We start from the raw sequence: 19,432 nt of genomic DNA on the forward strand, positions 1-19,432 counted from the left end.
TTCTCTTCTCTATGGGAACCACCTACATGATCCACAACTCACTCAGATTTGTTCGAATTTTCACTAGAAAAAAATGCTAGATTTTGTACGTGGCACCATCTTCACTGCGTTTAGGACTTTTGAGTGATAAATAGCGCCACAAAAATATTTTTTAACTGACTCTAATATCTTCTAATCTGAAAAAAAAATGTAAAAATGTAATAAGTTCAGAATCATCGAGAGGTAAATAATATTTATTAACGTAACCTAAAATATATAATCACGCATTAGATTTAACATTATATTCAAAAGAAACTCTCTAATTACAAGTACTTGCTGGATAAAAACCGCATATATTCGTAATAGTAAGCTTTTAGCGACACTTATCCATCGATCATGTCTCTAACCTAAGGAAATATACATTTGATTCTATAAAATGCTGAACCTGACGTATTTTCATGGCGAGAAAGATATTCGATTTTCCATCGGTAGAACTCTCGAGAGACTGTTGACCCACCCATAATAATAATCAAAAGCCGCTTGTTCCGTATCTACCGTAAATAAACGAGATTTACCACTATAGAGCCGCCTCCCTCAGGCCTATCTTGACAATAACATAGGCCTATAGGGGCTGAGTTAGACCTTCAAGCGCTAAACACATGACACCTAGAATTATCATAAAGAACAACCACATAGATTGTTAATAACACTATACAATAAGCTTCTCGTGCAACGATCATAATATATATTTTTACAATAATTAGGTAATGAAAGAGATTATATTCTCCGACTACGTGTTAATATAAGGTGGCAAGAACGGCCACTGCGACCCACTACGAGAGAATACAGGAATTTAAAATTCCCAAAAGCTGTGAAAACGAAACTGAATTTGCAATATAATTATCTGACTAGAACAAATCCTACTTAAACGAGTAATCAAGAACTTAACAGTCATTAAAATAACAACGTGAGAGGACTTAAATGTAACCCTAGTCCCGCTAAATTGATTGAACTATGAACCGACCAGAAGTTTGATCCAACCAAGACCAAATGTAATTTAAGTACTGACATTCTTAGACATCTACTACCATCTTTTTGTGGATGTCGGTGTTGCCCACGACATTGCAAAACTCCTCAAAAGATATCTTGCCGTCCTCGTCTTTGTCGGCAAAAAGAATGGTCTTGTCGACTATCTGCTGTAATTGGGTATCCTTTAAATTGTTTCCCACCATCATCTTTAACACCTGTGGAAATAAAAGCCTTCCCAGTGCTCTTAAGGAATTTCAACTTTAACAGCTACCTGAAAAAGTTCACCGTTGGAGATATATCCATCGTTGTCCATGTCGTAGATGCGGAAAGCGAAACGCAATTTGGAAAGTTTGTCACCTTTGACGCTGAATTGTGACACTCCTTGGATGAATTCTAAAACAGGTAACCAAAAACTTATAACCCATACAACCCTAAAGTATATTTATTCATTCAAAACACTTATGATTTTAAAAAGAGTGGCAATTACCCGCTACAAATTGCGTTAGGCAAACAGTGTATGAATGTCATAGATCTGTGACAAATGAAGAAAGTAGGACTTTGGACGAAGAACTTAGAAAATTTAGCATTTTTACCTTTAAAATCGACTTCACCATTTCCGTCAGCATCAAAAATGTCGATAACACGTTGCACCAAGGGATTTTGTTGCAACTCTGGCAGCGACATAAACTCGTCGATGCTAAGGGCGCCGGAATTATCCAGATCTAGTTTTCGAAATCGTTTGCCGAGACGACGGATTTCATCTGCATCAACTATAGTGAAAATACGTTGTAAATAATGTATTATTTCTCTATATGGATGTAAATATATAATTTATTGCTATACATCGAGATAATCGATTTTAATCAAGTTCTATTGCTGGTTCACTGGTTTTCATACTTACAATTGGAACATAGCTCCATGGGCAAGGAACTTTCATTACCCTAAAAAGACAAAAACATGAAAATGTGTGAATAGATATCTTCACAAACTGTTATTTTTTAAATAAAAAAACTTATGTATATTACAACAGCGACAAGAAAGCCGTGAGACCAATAAGGGTGACGTGTGTTCTTATGACTATAATGGAAAAAATTGTTAGGTATATATGTACATAATAGAGGAACCACTGGACGGAAAAAGAATTAGACAAAAACAGCTTTCCATTCAGTAGTACACAAAACAGAGAAGGCATTTAAGTTTAGCTTTAAGTCAAGGTCAAGTTTAGTGTCAAAAGTTACATTATGTTACATAATGACTAGAAATTTAAAATTAACATAGTTCATACATAGGCAATTCCCTATCAAGGATCATATATACTCAATTCTCATATATTACTAATAAAGAAAATCTACAATAGCGCATACCTAAGTAGAACAGAATAAAAATTAGACAGTCACAGGGAATATGCCAAGTACGAGACCCCAAGACCACTCGTCCAGATGCAACCCAAATATTCTTCAAGAGAGTAATATGCACTGCCAATAAAAAAAGAACAATTTTAGCCTGTACTTAAATGAATTCAAGTTATATATCTTCCTCACCTCAATGGGCAGACAAAGAAATAATTTTATAGACAGATACAAAAAAAGACTTCCAAAAAGGCTCACTGAAAAGGTAGGCAAAGGAACCAATAACCAATCATTACCAAATCTACCCACTGTAGTATAAGCAGATTCGTAATGCTTTCTATGCCTTAGGCCAGCAGTTTCTGGAATAAAGATGAGATGGTAAAATTAGTATTCTCTCTGAAATGAAGTGCTCTCCACAAGAGTTCCTTAGTTTCAAACTTTACTGGAGCATGAGTGCTCATTTCAGCTTAGTGCATTGCTAATAAATAATGAAAAATTGACCACATGTCACAATCCTGAAATCAACTCAATCATATCCACATTATCATACACTCCCAAACTAAATATTATGCCTTACAGATGAGTCAAACTTTTTACTTGATACTCCATACCATTGTAGAAACAGAACTCTGACTTTGCCTTATCGCAAAAGAAAAATGGGGATTTTAAATACATCGATGACTATAGAGGAACCTACAGAAGCAAGATTAACAAATATTTTCCCGGGAAGGTTCAATTAAGTAACTAAACTGTATACACTAAACTACTTAAAAACTCTTTTGAAGCTTGGCACCCTCTTTCAACTTTTTACTAAATACTGTATTATTATACAGTCAACAAGTCAAGGTTTCTCAACCTTGAAGTCACCAGAATCAATTGATATTGGGAGTCCTATTCCTATAACAGAAACCTTATAAAAGCACCAAAGTAACAGAAACAGTAGACTTGGAAAGGAAACGAAAAGGGCTTGTCCTAGTAAAGTGGGTTAAGAGAAGTTGGCTGGAAAAGAGGATGCCTTTAAGGGGAATCTGCCGTGGGGCACTTACCATGGTCAATGCAGGTGTTCGGAACGATTTAAGGCGTCAAATAATTACGGCACTTTGCGATTTTTCTCAGCTATTGAAATGTTTAAGTAACACTTTCTGGGATATCTCCAAATTCGACGATAAATCGAAATTCTTTTCGTTTATGAGTTTTACGATAAGGAAAATTCGATTCGGATTTGGCATGTTTCAAATTTCGATTAAGTCATGTCATGAATTGAAATTTGACTTTGACAGTTAACATGGATGGGCAAAACTGTGGGCGAGATGTTGCAACCCCACAACTTTTTATTAAGCATGTAGGGTTCAATTACTTTAGTTATTTAGGAATAAGGGTTATATACAGGTATCACCAGTTTAAGTACAGACAGGAACTAACTAAGGGGCAAGACTAACGAAGTAAGTTGAGAGGCTAGCGACCGACATGAGCGGAGTCAGTCCGCTGTTACCAGATTTGTCACCGTTTCATGACTTCTACTAATAAAAGTTTTAGTGATGGATTAATTGTTTTCTTTTCGTTTATTTATATTGCTGCTTCTTACTATATTTTTAAAAATTTTATCGCCGCAAAGGCAGCAAAATCACTACTAATCTAAATATCGAAGAAAGACATCGGCCAGACAGACTTCACCCACGTCACTCAATTGCCAGCCTCGCAATTCACTTCCTTGGTCTTTGTCGGAAGCACATTAAACCTTATGCGATCCTTCTCCCACTTGCACAACCCCTATGTTTCCATTGGAACTAGTGATACCTGTTTAAGCCTGAATAAGGCTTATAAAAACTATTACTTTACTTAATAAAGTTTATTATCCGTCTTCTCATAACACAGACTTATAAATAGTTTTATATACATTAAAAAAAAGTAATACGAAAGATTCCATTCGTTTCACCCCATAGGTCCGCAAGCTGACCTTATGCCTAAATTTGGTTTAATTTAACACTTACGGAGAATACAGGGGTACTACACATATATCTAACATAATAAAAACTAAGAACATACACAACAAAAACATCGTTAATTAATACTCCCAGTCTTTCAACTAAAAAAAGGTACACGGTGCCCAGGAAGGCGCGCAAATATTCTGAGAGACCAGTCCTTAGTTAAAACAAGATGATTCACCATTTAAACAAAAACAGGGTGTTAAATTTACAGACTTTTCAAAAAGTTTTTATTTCAGAACTGCTTCAGTTTTTGCGAAATTAGGCTGAAATTTTCTAGTTTCGAACTTTCATAATTAAACTTAAGATCACAAAACATAACTACTACGTTACTTTAGACTCATTAGAGCATAACTGCGAGCCCTCTTCTAATTTATCACTTTGGCTTTCTAGTTGTTCCGACGTAGTATCGATAGGTTTAGAGGAAAAAGGTGCTATTTTGGCAACCTAAAAAACGTATTTGTTAGTATAAAATGTGTGAGTTCTGACAGGGAATTTAAATGGATTGGCTGCAATCCACTGCTAATAATGGAATGATATGAAAAAGTTAGCCATCTTATTTTAATTTGCAGACGCATCATTTCGCCACATGAATAAATAGTTGAAATAAGTATATCGACGTTAACGTAAGGACATTTCCGCATGGCCAGAGCGGTGATTTTCTCGTATATGTTGATTTTTTACTTTCCAGGTGTATCTTAAGTAACGTCTGTTCTATTTGCAGGTAGAACGTATGTAAATCTAATGAACAGGGAGTAAAGGCAAAGCACGACTATTACGGATCTAAATTAATTGATTTGAAATCTTTTAGACTGTAAATATATCAAGACCATAGTTTATGTTTGAGTTAAGTTAAATTTTAATGTTGTTGTAATGACCTTTAAAATCTCCAATTAAATTGGTATTTGATAGGTACGGATTCAATTCCATACCTTAACTATTACATCATCATTCTAACAATGTGAAATGACGAAGAGTGCCACTAAATGCAACATCTTTCGCTGTGCTAAATAGAAAAAAACACGTAAGGGAAACGTCTTTTACTGAAGAACACACAATGAATATCTAAATCTCATGGTCAGTTTGAAGGCTGATGACCATATTACTTGAGGAATTCATGTAAAAAAACTTTACACTTGACGAGAAGTGACTTTAATACTCGTTTGATAAAGGCGAATTAATTTATCTGAAAACAGGGCAAAAATAATTACCATAAAAATATTCCAACTTTAAAACAACGCCTGATGATTATGTCACTTAACGTTTGAAACGTCTCTGACAAATCATTCCAACGCCTACAGTGTTCTTTTACAATTAAAATCAAATGATGACTATTCAAATCAGATGATTATCACTCACTTTTGGCGACCGACAGATCGTAGTCGTAGGCTCCTTCGGTTTAAGTTCTTCCTGCGGACACAATTTTGGACAATCCAGACTCGAAGGTGCCTCGTTCTCAACCTAAATTAAGAAAATACGTAGCATATTTGAGGTCCAGATATCAAATTGGGGAATAGAGGATAAAGATGTCAAATTTGCACTTGTCGGAGATTTAAAATTATCAGCATTTCAACACTACCAAGGCCAATTTAACGTGTGAAAGGCTAATACCTTATTGTCAACTGCGGATTCAAGGACAGGTGGACCATCATCGTCACTTATGTCGATAACTTCGTTCAGCATTAGTCTTTTGGGCCTGAACTGCAAGGTTTCGCTCAAAATTCGAGACTCGATGCTGCGATGCTTCGAAGGCAGTTTTTTGATTCCACCAAATATTCTCTTGACTTTCGAGACAACTGCGGCTTCGAGAAGTTGGATGTCGGCGATCATTTGTATACGTAATTGTTCCTGGTGTTTTATTTCCGCTTTTGCCTATTTTTGAGCAAAAAATACATACTACCTAAATTTAAATACATTACAGAAGTAGATACAATGAATATGAAATAGTAAATTTACAAAATGGAAATTTGCAATTAACTTTTATTATCTCTTATTTATTGTACCTACTCTTGCGTGTAAAGGCTAACGATTACAAATTTAAACTGTGGTACTTTGCCCAGAAAATGAATATTTTACACCTACGACCTAGATGATTATTTGCCATCAATCATGAATTTGAGATAATTAAAGCTCAATGTTCTTAGCAACTGTAAGAGCTATAAAAACAAAATTCCATCTTAAAAAGCGATAATAAAATCTTACCTTCTCCAATATATTCAAAACATTATATTCCTCGGAATTTGAAGGATTAATCCCATTGATTTCTGCAAGTTCTTGTAGTTTCTTACGTATGAAATCGTGCGCTCTCTTGGCGAACAAGAAAGTGATATCTTGTCTTGACATATTTAGATTAGTTATACAAAACTCCTCGGATAAATTTTTGAAATTATACGCTCCAAAGTAGCCGCAAATCTGTAGACAATGTAAATAATTAAATACTGGAAATTTAAGGCAAGCGGTCACTTACGCAATGTCCGTTTAAATAATCGGAATTGATCGGCTGATATTCGTTTAAATCCAACTGCACTAAAACGATTACTTGAATCTTGAACGTCTCTGGAACCGGTTGTAGTAACTGATTAAATCTCCTGAAAGAGAACAATAACTTTATTTTATTTACTTTTTATTTAGAAAAACTTTTGAAAAGTGATAATCAAGCGTGGCAAAAAAATGGAAATTCATATCATACATGCATTATCAATTAGTTTTTGAGTTCGTGACGTGACACAAAACTAGTTCAAACTAGTTTTGGGTGCCCATTTTAATTTAATTTGACAAATATTTAATAATTCTTTGAAAGTGTTTCGATGTTTAGTGATCTGTCAGAATAGTCACAGAAGAACTTTTCGAAAACGATGATCTGGATTAGGTTAATTCCTAGCGGCTGATTTTTCACCAATCGTATTAATTTCCGATGTCGGCCACCAAAATTGGGACCTCAAGAATGCTATTTTAAATTTATATGTAATGTAAGCCAGTAAAAAACGGCACATTTTTACTTTTTCGAATGTTTCAGAAAATAATCCTAATTTTTTATATGTTAAAAACCTAAAATAATGCTCTCATAAAATGCTAATTCGCCTCCATTTAACCGACCCCGTATCTCTAACGATTTTCAAGATCCCCATGCTGAGAATCGAATTTGGAATACCCGAACTTACTCTTGTAGAAAATCCCTCGCATGATCGGCATTTTCAAATTGTAGAACTTTCTTCTCAAACGGCCACGACACTTCCAAAATTGTTGAATTATCTGGTTGGAAGGCTCCCAAATACCCAAAGTGAGGAATATTCGTTATAATGTATCTAAAAATGAATTCAAGGATGCCTTATGTATACAGGTTGTCTCAGAAATAAGTACCATAATTTGAACAAGTAACAAAACTCGTTACAAGCAACAACTTTTGTCAATGAAGTTTTTTTTAAAACTCACAGTTACTTCCGGCATTTTTATCTATTAAAACCACCCTATGGAGTCGCCTATGGATTCAAAAAATCGAAGAATACACTATTTTGTGGATGTTTTATTGTCGGAACGTTTTTTACTAATAGTGATTCAAGCTGGATGCACAATAAGGCTTGTATTGTTCGCGATTGATACATGTTGTTCCTGTTATTATGATAACGTTTGAAAGTACTGAGAAATTTTGCTGTAAAATGCCGCGTTTTACAAAAACCGAAAATTTTGATTATTTTAATAGTAAATAACGTAACACCCTGATAACTAATACACTCCTCTTATTTAGCTGTAGGCGTTTAACAATTTGATGGATTCAATCGAAAAAAAGACACGCACTTCAGGAAGCAGGCAAAAAACTCGGTAGGTACCTATGCGGAAGGATCCGAAATAGCATAAACAATTTTAGATGCCGTAGACGGGTAGCGGAATTGTGACAAATCTTTTCATAAATTGAACAGGAACTTTTACACAAAAAATGTACTTGAAAATATGTTACTTTTTACGAGTTCTATAATTGATTCCAATTATGGCACTTATTTCTGGGACAACCTATATAAGGTAAATTGTAATATATATATTTTTTTAATTAGTAGACTGTTTACCGTTGCTGTTAACTGAGTACACCGAACACACCCCTGCTAAGAGCCATGCCACCAGTTTACAAAAAAATCTAACACTTTGCTTGACACTTGTGATATAGCCCTTAGCGGATATTCCGAATTGGCATTTGAATGTTTTTTTGAATTCCTATTTCCGGTGAAGGAAATTCAATGCTTTTTCCAAAACACAATATTTTCGATTATCGAGTTTCGATCATCGCCTACCATATACAGGGTGTCTCTAAAAGGTCTTTACAACGCTCTACCGTAGATAGTTGAGATCAAAATAAAACGATTTAACCACATTTGCCTTAGTCCAAAAGTTGATAATAACCGAGCTACAGGGTGGCAAAGTTGAAATGTAAAATTCAATTTTTAGCCATAATTATTAAATGGCAAAAGGAAAACTCATGAAATTTTCTACAAGGGGGTTTTTCGGGATGAGGAATTCATATCTACAAACAAAATTTCGGTAAATCGCAGAGGGCCCCACGTATACGCATTAGGTACTTGTTTAGGTCCTTCAAACTTTTTTGTTTTTAACGGTAAACCAGTTTTGGATGAAGAAACATATTTGCGCGGTATTTTTGCTTAAAAAAGTCAGACCTTAATCAAGTCGCTCACTGCAATCATTTTCGAGAGAAACGCTTGTAAAGTAAATGGAAAGGAATGTAATTTTCTAAATTTTTATTTTTTAATATTAAAAATAACATTAAAAAATTACTTAAGTAACTGTTCAAAATGCCCACCATTTACACGCACACAAAAATTAATGCGACGAATAAAATTAACCCCTATTGCTGTGTGCCACCCTGTAGCTCGGTTATTATCGACTTTTGGACTAAGGCAAATGTGGTTCAATCGTTTTATTTTGATCTCAGCTACCTATGGTAGAGCGTTGTAAAGACCTTTTAGAGACGCCCCGTATAACTACACTACCTAACCTGAACTAACCTGTTAAACTCCGACGGTTTTCTAGGTTTGCAGGTTTTAACATTAACAGTAAACCCATTATAATGTATTAATTGGCAGTCGCTTGATGCAGATGGCGGCACAAAATCATCCTGCTTCTGTGTGGAAGGCATCTCCACTACTTGTTCAGCTTTTGCAACTTTTGAAGTTTCCACATTTTTCGTAACGGGAGAAGGTTCCGTCGAGAATGCTTTCGGGAGGTGCGCATAATTCCTTTCGAACATCCAATTACCGCACACGTGTTTCTTCCTACTCGTTATTCTCACCAAAGATTCGGAACTCACCAACATGCCGCTGATGGATTTCAACGTATCGATATCGTTCGAATCGTAATTGATGAAGTAGGGTCCCACGAATATCCGATCAGAGTATTTTTGACTTACATAGATACCGAACAAGCAATGGCCGTGGTTGCGTTGTATTTCCTCGTTTCTTACTACCAAGGTTTGCTGGGCGTCACGTGCCATTTCCGTTAGTTTAACCAAGTCAGTGTATCGAATGGAGTATTGTATGGTTTTGAAGATCAAATAGACGAAGTCGTTCTTCAAAAATATCACCCGCCATTTGGCCATTTTGTACACATCCGGCAATCCCACCCACATATACAAATTGTCTTCCAAGTCGTCGTCCTTGCCGTCTTCAATTAACTCCCTCATGGGAAACTTTTTTTTGGTGGCAAACAAGGTGGCAATGGCGTTTTTTACATTTTTATGTTTAATTTCAATCACATCATTCGAATTATCTTCGACCTCATTCTTGACAGTGGCTTCAGTTTTAACAACCGATTCTTGGCCTACGACGATTTTATCTTTTGTCTTTTTGCTTGCGATAGAGGCGGCTTCCTTCGGAGGTTCAGGGCTCTGGGCATTCTTAACTACTTGAGTACACAGACCTCTAATTTCAAATTCTCCTGGAACGGTCTCTACGAGTAAAAAGGAGAGAGAGGTGGACATGTATTTAGGGGAGAGAACTCCTGAAAGCAGCCATCGGATTATGTCCCGCACGTTTTCCGATTGCTTCACCAACGCAGGGGAGTTTCCCACCACGGGGAGCTCTAAAATCTGGTGTCCTGTAGTTTGGACGTCCAAAGCTTTTCTACCTTTCAGTTTAGGGCCGACATTCAGTACCAACCTAAATGGTATAGTACAAATGCAATAAACGTTTATTGATCCTGTTGAGAATCCCTTTATGAGAGCAGACCACGGTAAGATTCTAGCATACCTCTCCCCCATTTTGGAGTTATTGCACAATTTACTAACCAACGAAAAGTCGTGTATAATAATTTCCCCAGGAAATATTGGCACGATCGACTGAGCTGCTGTATTACGTTTAGACTCCCTAACTGACCCTTTGTCCTGTATATCAATAAATAGGTCATCTCGTCTTATTTCTAACCGCTGTTTCCGGGGATGTGCTTTCCGCTTTTCTGTCATTTCTCTTAGTTGCGTATCGATTTCTCTCTTCATTCTGAGGCAGTCATTTAATTTATCTTCAGGACAGGTCCTCACCTTCAAAATTTCACTATCTTTAACATTGTGACACCAATCCATACAAGTTCTATCTGAATATTTTTTCATTTTGAAGTATTTTGAGTCTATGCATCTGGTTCGGCTACAAGTACCCTCCTCCTTTGTAGGCAGAGACTGATTAGAGCTAAAACGTAGTTGCTGATACGGAATGTAATTAACCTTTCTAAGAATTTGCCACTTCTTGCGTTTTTTCGCAGCAGGATAAATGTCACTGTCCTGATCATCACTGAAAGAATCCAATCGCTTCTTTTCAATGGTTTTTATGCTAGATTCACTAATAGCTTTGCTTCTTTCCATTCCTAGTGCATTTGAAGACTGCTGTTTGCTTGTTGGTTTAGGTGCAGTGCTGGGAAATGAACTATACCCCTTGCAGTGGCAATTGTATAGAAAGTGCACTAAGCAGTATGGTATAATTTCGGAGAAATCGCACCTTTCCAGTGCAATGGTGCAAGGTTTGATAAGTTTGCTAGGGCTTTTGGTTTGCACCGTTTCCGATAAATAAAGATCATCTTCAAAGAAATCGGTATATTTCTTGGGTGTTTTAGTGACTCGTCTAGGTTTAGAACTCGATCCCACAACTATGGCATTGTCATTGGCGTAAATAATAGTCTGCGTAAACTCTTTTTCGACTTTGGCCAAGTTCTTCTTGGCGTGATCCTCGATTCTGGACACCGTGTCCATAGAAAGAAAATTCGTATTGGAATCGCCATAAGTGGTGTCGTGGGAAATACTAATTATGCTATTACGCTCCTTTGGGCATTTACAACCAAATAAACAAGCGGCCTTTCGGCAATGAACCCCAATTATTGCAGAACACTTCAAAGATTCGCACAGGCATCCTAATCTACAGTGGGGTTTGGAACACTTAGTTTTTATATTATCTAGTTTGACATCTACATTAACAACCTTGCAGTTCAGCCTTAAAAGTTCTCTACTAGTTCGTGACTTCTTCTTCGGGGGTTCCTTCTTGCTAGGTTGTAAGGGAGCCTCAAGCTGGACAAATTCCTCTTCTGGCGATGTAATAACCTCCGGTTCTTTAATCAGAGTTTGTGCTAATTCTTTGACCTCAACATATGTTATCAAGTCATTGATTATACTCGAAATATCTTTATCATCTATGTCGGCAGTAGAGCCCTTTGTGGCGGGTACAGGTGATATTGGCGCATATCCCTTTTTCTTTCTAGTCAATAATTTTTCCAGACCTCTCTGATATGTTAAATCGAAGTGGAAAATCTGTTCAAGAGGCGAAGGTTTTGCCTCCACAACTGCCGCAAGAGCAAATTCCAGTTGCTCTTTAGATACCTCTCCATCCCATTGCCTAAGTATGTGAGGTAACAAAATAGGATGGATTGATTTTCCTAATTTTGGGCGTATTTCCAGGACAGGGGTCGGCAAAGTTTTTAGCTCTGAAGTCCACTGCGTGTAGTCAGATTGTAACAAATGTTTTTTGCTTAATGGTCCTGGCTTGTACTTTAGATAGCTGATGTTGCTTTTGTAATATTCCTTCAACAATGATGGTTTTGAGCTCGAACTACAATTCAATTTCTCGCGACAATATGAAGTTGACCCTACTGACGAAATACACCTCCCCCTTGAGTTACTGCGGACAAAAACTTTCTTGTTCTTAAACAAAACATAACTCCTTGATTGAAGCTTCTCTAATTCCCTTAACTTACTCAATTTCTTTTCCTCTAGCTTCTTTTTCTTCTCCAATATTTTCCTCTTCTCGGCTAAAGTTTTAGGTTTATACGTAGATTTCTTTTTTGATTTCTCCGCATTTTCCATCTTTACATCCGAATCAATCGAATGAAGCGGGTCGACAGGATAGCTCGTCCGTAGCCCCTCTTCGGCCCCACTTTTTGGAATTACGTAACTGACATGTAGTTGAGAATCCGTTAAAAATTCATCCAATGAGTTGCTTACAAAGGGAGAACTAACACACTCAGTAGTTTTTGCTTCTTCTTTACAACTGGGTGTTTCAATTTTGCACACCTGGCGAAAAGATGAAATTTCCAGAGCAAAATCTGGACTATCATTTGAACCTTCATTGTAATTTGGTTTTGCAGGCACTACTTCTGAAATGATTGAACGTTCCAGACGTATAGGTAAAGATTTTTGTTTTCTTATAATCTTCCTTATTTCATTAAATACATTGGGTATATCTTCACTATCTTGTGCTTCTACTTGGGATTGAATTCTTTCAGTTTCTTTTGGAACTTCCAAAGTTGGTATTGAACTCGAGCTTTGCACATCTCCCTCACTCCGGGATGAATCAGTATTAAAGGTTTCTGCACATTGCACCTCAATCACTGGTTTAAAAGGCCTTTTACTTGGAACTGGATGGATTTGGTCTGAAGACAAACAGGTATTTTCTTTACTAGGAAGCCTGTCATTGATTAGGGTTTGCTTTAAGTCTAACAAAATACTGGTTTTCTTCTTCGTTCTCAAAAACGTCAATTGTCGCCTCAAATCCTTCCTAATTTCCTCTAAATTGATAGAACTTGGTTCCGGTTCAGAGATTTTCGCAACTTCTTCAGGTTCTTGGAGTTTGTTCGAACTGGCATATCCTAATAATTCTGTTTCATCATCTGCTGATAAGGGTTTCAATTTCACTTGAGGTTCTGTCAACGAAACTTCTAAAATTTCCATAGACTTTGGTGGTTCAAGATGTACAGGATTCTCTTCAGAAGGTTCACTTGCAATGATATTTCCCTCTTCTTGACTTTTTGGAGCACCATAATCATCATTTTTTGAATCATCACAATACTTGATTTCCTCTGCATTTTCTTCATGCTTTACCTTCTGTTCTGCTTTAGAATCATTTGACTTTTCAGACAATCTAAAAGTTTCCCCAATGCCACTAGACGCTTCAGTATTGTCAAAATTTTCAGAAATATTCTTTACTGATGCGTCCAATGTTGAATTCAACTTGTCCTCAAGAAGAAAACTTTGCTTTCGAACTGTTAAGTATGACACTTTTGGGTTAGATGACTGCGAAACGCATTCATTAACAGGTAAGGGTTCGGACACAATGAAACTTTCACTAGGTTTGTCTTTAGTTTCAAGAGATAAATCTAATTCAACAGAACTTGTCTGATTAAGATGTGATAAGCCAGAGGTAACTTCTGAAGAAGGTAAAGATTCTAGAAGTAAATCGTCATCGAAACTGGATATTAAGGCAGAATTTGACTTGACTTCCATAAGGGAACTATACTTCTTAACTTTTAAATATGATGGCTTTGGGCAAGGCATTAGTTCTGATACTGATTCAGAAGAAATTAAATCTTTACTGCAATTATCGGTAGGTTTTAAGGTATCTAATAGATTTGTGTCATGCAATGACGAATTTTCAATAAGAGAAGAAATATTCTTCACTTTTAAGTTTGGACAAGTTAATCCGTTTGGAGAAGACTGCGTAACTAATATTTCTAGTGGATCCGATCTCATCCACGTTTTACTGAAGCTATTCTCGCTTTTTGTAACTGGATCTAATTTCTTTGAGTCTCTCTCAATTGGTGGGACGTAATGCAATAAATTTGACGTGTTAACTTCGGATGGAAGTAATATTTCATCAAAATTGGTTTCTAAGGGTAAATCTGTTACGCTGGAGTTAACAGATTCTTTCTCTGCTGCATCGTTGTTGCTCTGAACTTGCACAGGAATTTGCTTTGATTCTTTCAAATGTGATTTTACTAAAGCTACTTTCTTCGTTGTGGTAATATTATTCAGCGCAATTCTCTGTAAAACTGCCACTTTCTTAGCATTTGCTATGGAGAATCCTAAATGTGCTAACGTTCCAGAGGGATTTTTAATGTTAGGTTGAAGGTGCAAAACATCGTTGGATAATTTTTCTGGAGATTTTTTAGTTCCTTCTTCACTCTCGGATTTCTTTGATACATTCTCTGATATCGACTTTACGGGCCTTTGCTCCGCTAATGCTGTATTATTCGCAGCTTGTTCTAGACAAGTTTGGCTGTAGGGAATCCTAGTAATGGAAACTTCTTCAAAAATATCATCATCATTTTGACCATCACTACTCTCATCAGTAAATTCAATCACTTGTATTTCTGAAAGATCTTCAGTGTTAGCTTTACAAGAATCTTCTGGGGGTTCCGGTTCCTCATCATCTGAAAGTATAATAGTTTCGTCCACTGAAAATGTGGGCATCGCTCGAGAGGTTGAGGTTATCTCGCAAGACCTATCTAACAAGTCCTCCATACGGATATTTTCTGTTGAATTACTACCATCACTCTTACGTTTACAAGCTAGGTCTGAGATGCGTTTACTGAGCCTTTCCCCAGATAAACGCTGATACCTTAGCATTTCCTTAAACGGGTCGGTCAAATCTATGGTTTCTGTGTCCATTCTGAATCTGGAAGACAGGTAAAAATGGAACTTTATACCAGAAAAATATGAATTATTTGAGAATAAAGGGTAGTTATATAACAAACGAGAATGGTTTAATACACCAGAAACAATCAAACATAAATTCATAAAATGTTTAAATCCTACTGGTGATTCTAATCTTCTTTCTAGCTCTATGACACATCTCTTATTCATATTCTCGATATACCTTTTGAGTTAATAGCGCCCAAAATTTTACTTTTTTACGATGCTGGCCATTTTTGGAATATACAGGGTGGTCCATTTTTTCTAACAGAATTTTAATCATGTATTCTACTTCGAAAAGTAGTTTCTTTCAGATTTTTTCAAGATTTCATGTCATAGTTGTTTAAGTTTCAGAAATATTATTAATCTTTACAATTTGCGCGATTACAGCCTATAAACTGTTATGAAAATATACATAGTCCGGTCATCAGGTCATTTTCAATATAGAATCTAGGTCATATTAGTCAAGAAATCGCGTGTATTGTTTCATAGTTACGCACATAATTTGATATTTGCACCACTTTATGGAGGGTCCAATAAGTTGCAATTCAAGTAGCAACGCATTGGAGTCTACATAAAGTACCAAGCTTCTCAATTGTTTGCCTAAATCTATAGGGAGATCATTCTTCTGGGGTCCTGCCGCCTTTTCCCATACCAAACTTTTTGCGTGGTATGTGCCGATAACCATTACTTGTCAACATTGTAATCCCCTGCTTAATTTACAAAACTTTTAAACCTTTGCGTTGTTATCATATTTCCCCTCGTTTTTGAATTATCTGCAACCACAGAAATCTAGAAATGTACATAATTATCCTGTAAAAATGCATATCATTTAAATAATGTTGAACTTAAGGGGGAAAAAATTATGCTTTTAGAAAATTCAACCCCTTTTAATCTCACCCCAGCTAACTTGTAACCTTAAATGGCACCCCTGCTTATGGTACCTGATTACAAAAAACCTTACCAAGGAGACAGCAGTGCTTTTCTTATAGCATGGTTCAAGTATCAGTTTTGATTCAGTTGAACCATAGTTAACCAATTGTCAAACGCCTTGGTTTAATAAGTATATTTTGCAATTTGTAAAATTGGTTATTCAAGAGAAATAAATAAGCTAATACTTCTCATGAAGTACTAGAAAAATATTAGGTCATCACATTATTGTCACTTATGCCTAGCCTTACAAATACAATTTGTCTTCTATATCTAACTCTATAACCCATATACTTACCCTAATACATCCACTCCTCCATTTAACACATGCATTGAATGAGATAATGAAAAATGTCAAGTTTCTAATGCCAACAAGATGTGAGGTTTGCTGGTGATAGTTGCTGAGTTTTTTCAGTATCAGGAAAGGTTTGGGTATACCCATACAAGGTTGCTGGTACATATAATGTTAAGGTTGATATTTCATGAGGGCTACATGATATAACCTGACATTTTTAACACACAAATAAAAGCAGAACTCTGACTCTAACACTGCGAAGGCTCTGTGTCCTGACCAAGGTACAGTTATCTTCGAGAACAGTACTTTTATCAGGATGTTGGGAATGGGAAATATATGTTTAGAAAGAAATAGAAATAAACTGATGAAACAATGCAATCCTATGTTTAAAGAGGTATTTGACAATTTGAGGTTAATCGATAACTACTTCTGGAAAATTGAGAAATAGCACTATGGATCTAACTCCTATCTACCCTTGATTAACTTGCCCTTCAAAAAAAATTTAAAAAAGACCTACAACCACACCTACTTTATAAATATAAAAGATTTAATACACAGGTCAAATTGTTACCTAACCAATTCCTGTTTTTCAGGACAAAGGCTTATTCATGCAATGTGCAGGCACAAAAACCTTAAAATTACGTAAAATAAGTTAATATTTTTCAATGTAAAACTTACTTTAAAATTAATTAAGTTTAAAATAAGAGTAAGCCAGGTAAAAACCAGAATTTAACCAAGAGGCCACCATTTTGAAAAATGCTCACATTAGTGACAATATGGCGGACGAAGAAATAATATAATAACATATTACATAAATTTCTAGCATTTAAAAGATTAACAAAACCGATTTAAGTATAGATGCCTAGGTGCTTACCTATTGCGACGAAATTGCAAAAAAAATGAAAACTTAAATGCAGGAGCATTAACGAAAGGCAACTAAAAACACAATTAAATGGACGCAATTTTTATTTTATACTTAAAAGTGTTGGTAAACACTAGCCTAATATCCCATAACACCCAAACTAAGGTTATAAACCTGATGATGAAGCCCACACCAAAAAACGAAACGTTTGACAACTATTCAATGCACGTTTAGTATGCTAAACCGGAAAGTTAAAACTCCGCACATCGCTAGATTTACCAAAGAGAAAAACCATACAACCAATTCTGGGCATTAGAAACGAAATAATACAGGTGCTAATTCTAACATTCAATTACTTACCACCATCAACACTTCCACTTGATACGAATTATTTACACTAAGTTAACAAAGTTAATAATGAAATAACACGAGTTTTTAATGCTGATATACGCACAAATTCATCGGCAGTCGGCCATATTTCTTGTTTTGGCCAGTAAAACAATATGGCGCGCGGCCGTCGCTGGCGTAGGTGCAATATCACACGTGATTTTAGGGCTGGAGTACTGATTTATAGACATATAACATTTACATGTTATATATACCCAACGTTACTTAGTTTTAAAATTTGTGTTTGATGCAACTATTCTTATGTTCTCGGTTCGGTAAAACTGGGGAAATTAAACAAGCACAAGGTGCTTGGTGTATGTTGGGCTGTAGAGATTTTAGGGGCATCATTGCATTAACGAAAAGATTACTAGTTATTATGAATATAATTCGGAAAAACTATCTCCATTGGTCCTTTGCAGTTGATTGAAAAGCTTAATTAATTTACGCATGTGTTAAATCAATAATCAATGGAGTATTTCGAATCCATAAGCTCACGCTATGAATCCAATATGGCCACTGGGTGTTTATATACCGATTATGCTTGGACCTCACTGGAAGTGATTTTTGGACATTTCTTAGTCTTGGAACGTTAAACAATAGGGGCAAGATATTTCTCACTGCAGTTTGATAAAATAATCATAATCATTATCGAAACAAAGATGTATCATGGTATGAGGTATAAAATGTAAACATTACATCACCGAATGTTTTTGTTTCACATATGGTTTTTTATTGCGGTTGACAGATATTTTACAATCTTGACAGTGGTCTAAGTTTCCAAGTGATGACGTGTTAATGGGGGCATAACAGATTCAAAAGGAATTTCGCTGATCCTAATTCTTCTACCATGACATGTAATTTTGATTTCGCTAAGTTTTTTTAGCTGTTTGGTATAAAGTACGCCAGAGTTTTGTGAAACAAGTCCAGGGCCAAAATCCCGGCCATTCAGACTTGAAGCGAGACCCCAGATCTCCAGGGGCAAAAGAAGAATGCCAGTTGTCCAAATACCAAAGGGGGGCGCAAGTCAAAATAAACGCAAGAATTGTTTTTCTAACATCGAAAAGTAGAACCGGAAATTGGAGAAAACTGCTTGCGCTGACCTTGAGAAATTCAAACCATGTTACATCCCCGACATCGCTATTTTCAATGGAAATCAATTGATTTCCTTTGGTTCAGATATTTCATAAAAGGAAAATGCTCCGGTGAAAACTGACAGATGGCGATTTCGGACATTCGCAGAACGCACCAATACGGCAATAAATGGCTGATTTTCGACTGTCCTTATTTTATTATGATGTTTAGTAACTTGGACAGACTCAAATTGCTTTAAATGTGCACTGGAATTTTATTTTTATGAGGACGCGTGAAAGTTTTTCATTAATGTATGTATATCGAATTTACTAGAATCAAATTCTCTTAGTCTCGAACAGCAGGAAGTGAATTCACATGTGAAAATTGCTGAAAAAATGAAAATTTCTAGGTTAGGCACATTTACCGCTTCCCTTTCGCATATGGTTCTGAGTATGGTTGAGAGATGGCGGATTCGAATATCCGCACCAATGCGGCAATATGGTCGGCTAAAACTATCTGCGTCTATTCAACATGGTACTAAATATCATAATAAAATCGCTTATGCAATGTAAATAGTGAGTCAAATTGCTTAGCCGT

The 19,432-nt window shown here is 36.0% G+C and overlaps 2 protein-coding genes across 4 annotated transcripts; both read right to left on the reverse strand.

Moving 5' to 3' along the window:
• Positions 1–217: 217 nt before the first annotated feature.
• On the reverse strand, positions 218–3,589 carry LOC136410486 (calcineurin subunit B type 2). Its single transcript, XM_066392667.1, has 5 exons — positions 3,404–3,589; positions 1,910–1,949; positions 1,602–1,778; positions 1,280–1,401; positions 218–1,223 (listed from the first exon to the last, which is right to left on the reverse strand). The coding sequence occupies exons 1-5, from the start codon at positions 3,404–3,406 to the stop codon at positions 1,053–1,055; spliced, it is 513 nt and encodes a 170-aa protein (XP_066248764.1). The 5' UTR covers positions 3,407–3,589; the 3' UTR covers positions 218–1,052.
• A 708-nt stretch (positions 3,590–4,297) lies between these two features.
• Positions 4,298–18,041, reverse strand: ocm (over compensating males). Of its 3 annotated transcripts, XM_066392765.1 has the most exons (9): positions 17,738–18,041; positions 11,077–15,273; positions 9,355–11,025; positions 7,504–7,647; positions 6,810–6,930; positions 6,545–6,754; positions 5,954–6,214; positions 5,702–5,803; positions 4,298–4,789 (listed from the first exon to the last, which is right to left on the reverse strand). In XM_066392765.1, the coding sequence occupies exons 2-9, from the start codon at positions 15,264–15,266 to the stop codon at positions 4,667–4,669; spliced, it is 6,822 nt and encodes a 2,273-aa protein (XP_066248862.1). In that variant the 5' UTR covers positions 15,267–15,273; positions 17,738–18,041; the 3' UTR covers positions 4,298–4,666. The 3 variants fall into 3 exon arrangements, with proteins under 3 accessions (XP_066248862.1, XP_066248860.1, XP_066248861.1); XM_066392763.1 differs by having other exon boundaries at positions 9,355–15,273; positions 17,738–18,040; XM_066392764.1 differs by lacking the exon at positions 17,738–18,041 and adding an exon at positions 16,742–16,840 and having other exon boundaries at positions 9,355–15,273.
• Between the last annotated feature and the right edge of the window lie 1,391 nt (positions 18,042–19,432).

The sequence above is a fragment of the Euwallacea similis genome, chromosome 8 (genome assembly GCF_039881205.1).
Source record: "Euwallacea similis isolate ESF13 chromosome 8, ESF131.1, whole genome shotgun sequence".
Lineage (NCBI taxonomy): Eukaryota > Metazoa > Arthropoda > Insecta > Coleoptera > Curculionidae > Euwallacea > Euwallacea similis.

Bases quoted from the DNA above. Each gene is read 5' to 3' on its own strand.
- LOC136410486 (XM_066392667.1), bottom strand. The intron at 1,402-1,601 runs GTAAAAATGCTA...TACCTGTTTTAG, and splicing joins TGGTGAAGTCGATTTTAAAG to AATTCATCCAAGGAGTGTCA. The intron at 1,224-1,279 runs GTAGCTGTTAAA...TTATTTCCACAG, and splicing joins CCAACGGTGAACTTTTTCAG to GTGTTAAAGATGATGGTGGG.
- ocm (XM_066392763.1), bottom strand. From the start codon at position 15,266: ATGGACACAGAAACCATAGATTTGACCGACCCGTTTAAGGAAATGCTA. The intron at 5,804-5,953 runs GTATTAGCCTTT...TTCTTAATTTAG, and splicing joins AATCCGCAGTTGACAATAAG to GTTGAGAACGAGGCACCTTC. The intron at 4,790-5,701 runs GTGAGTGATAAT...TACGTTTTTTAG, and splicing joins CGATCTGTCGGTCGCCAAAA to GTTGCCAAAATAGCACCTTT.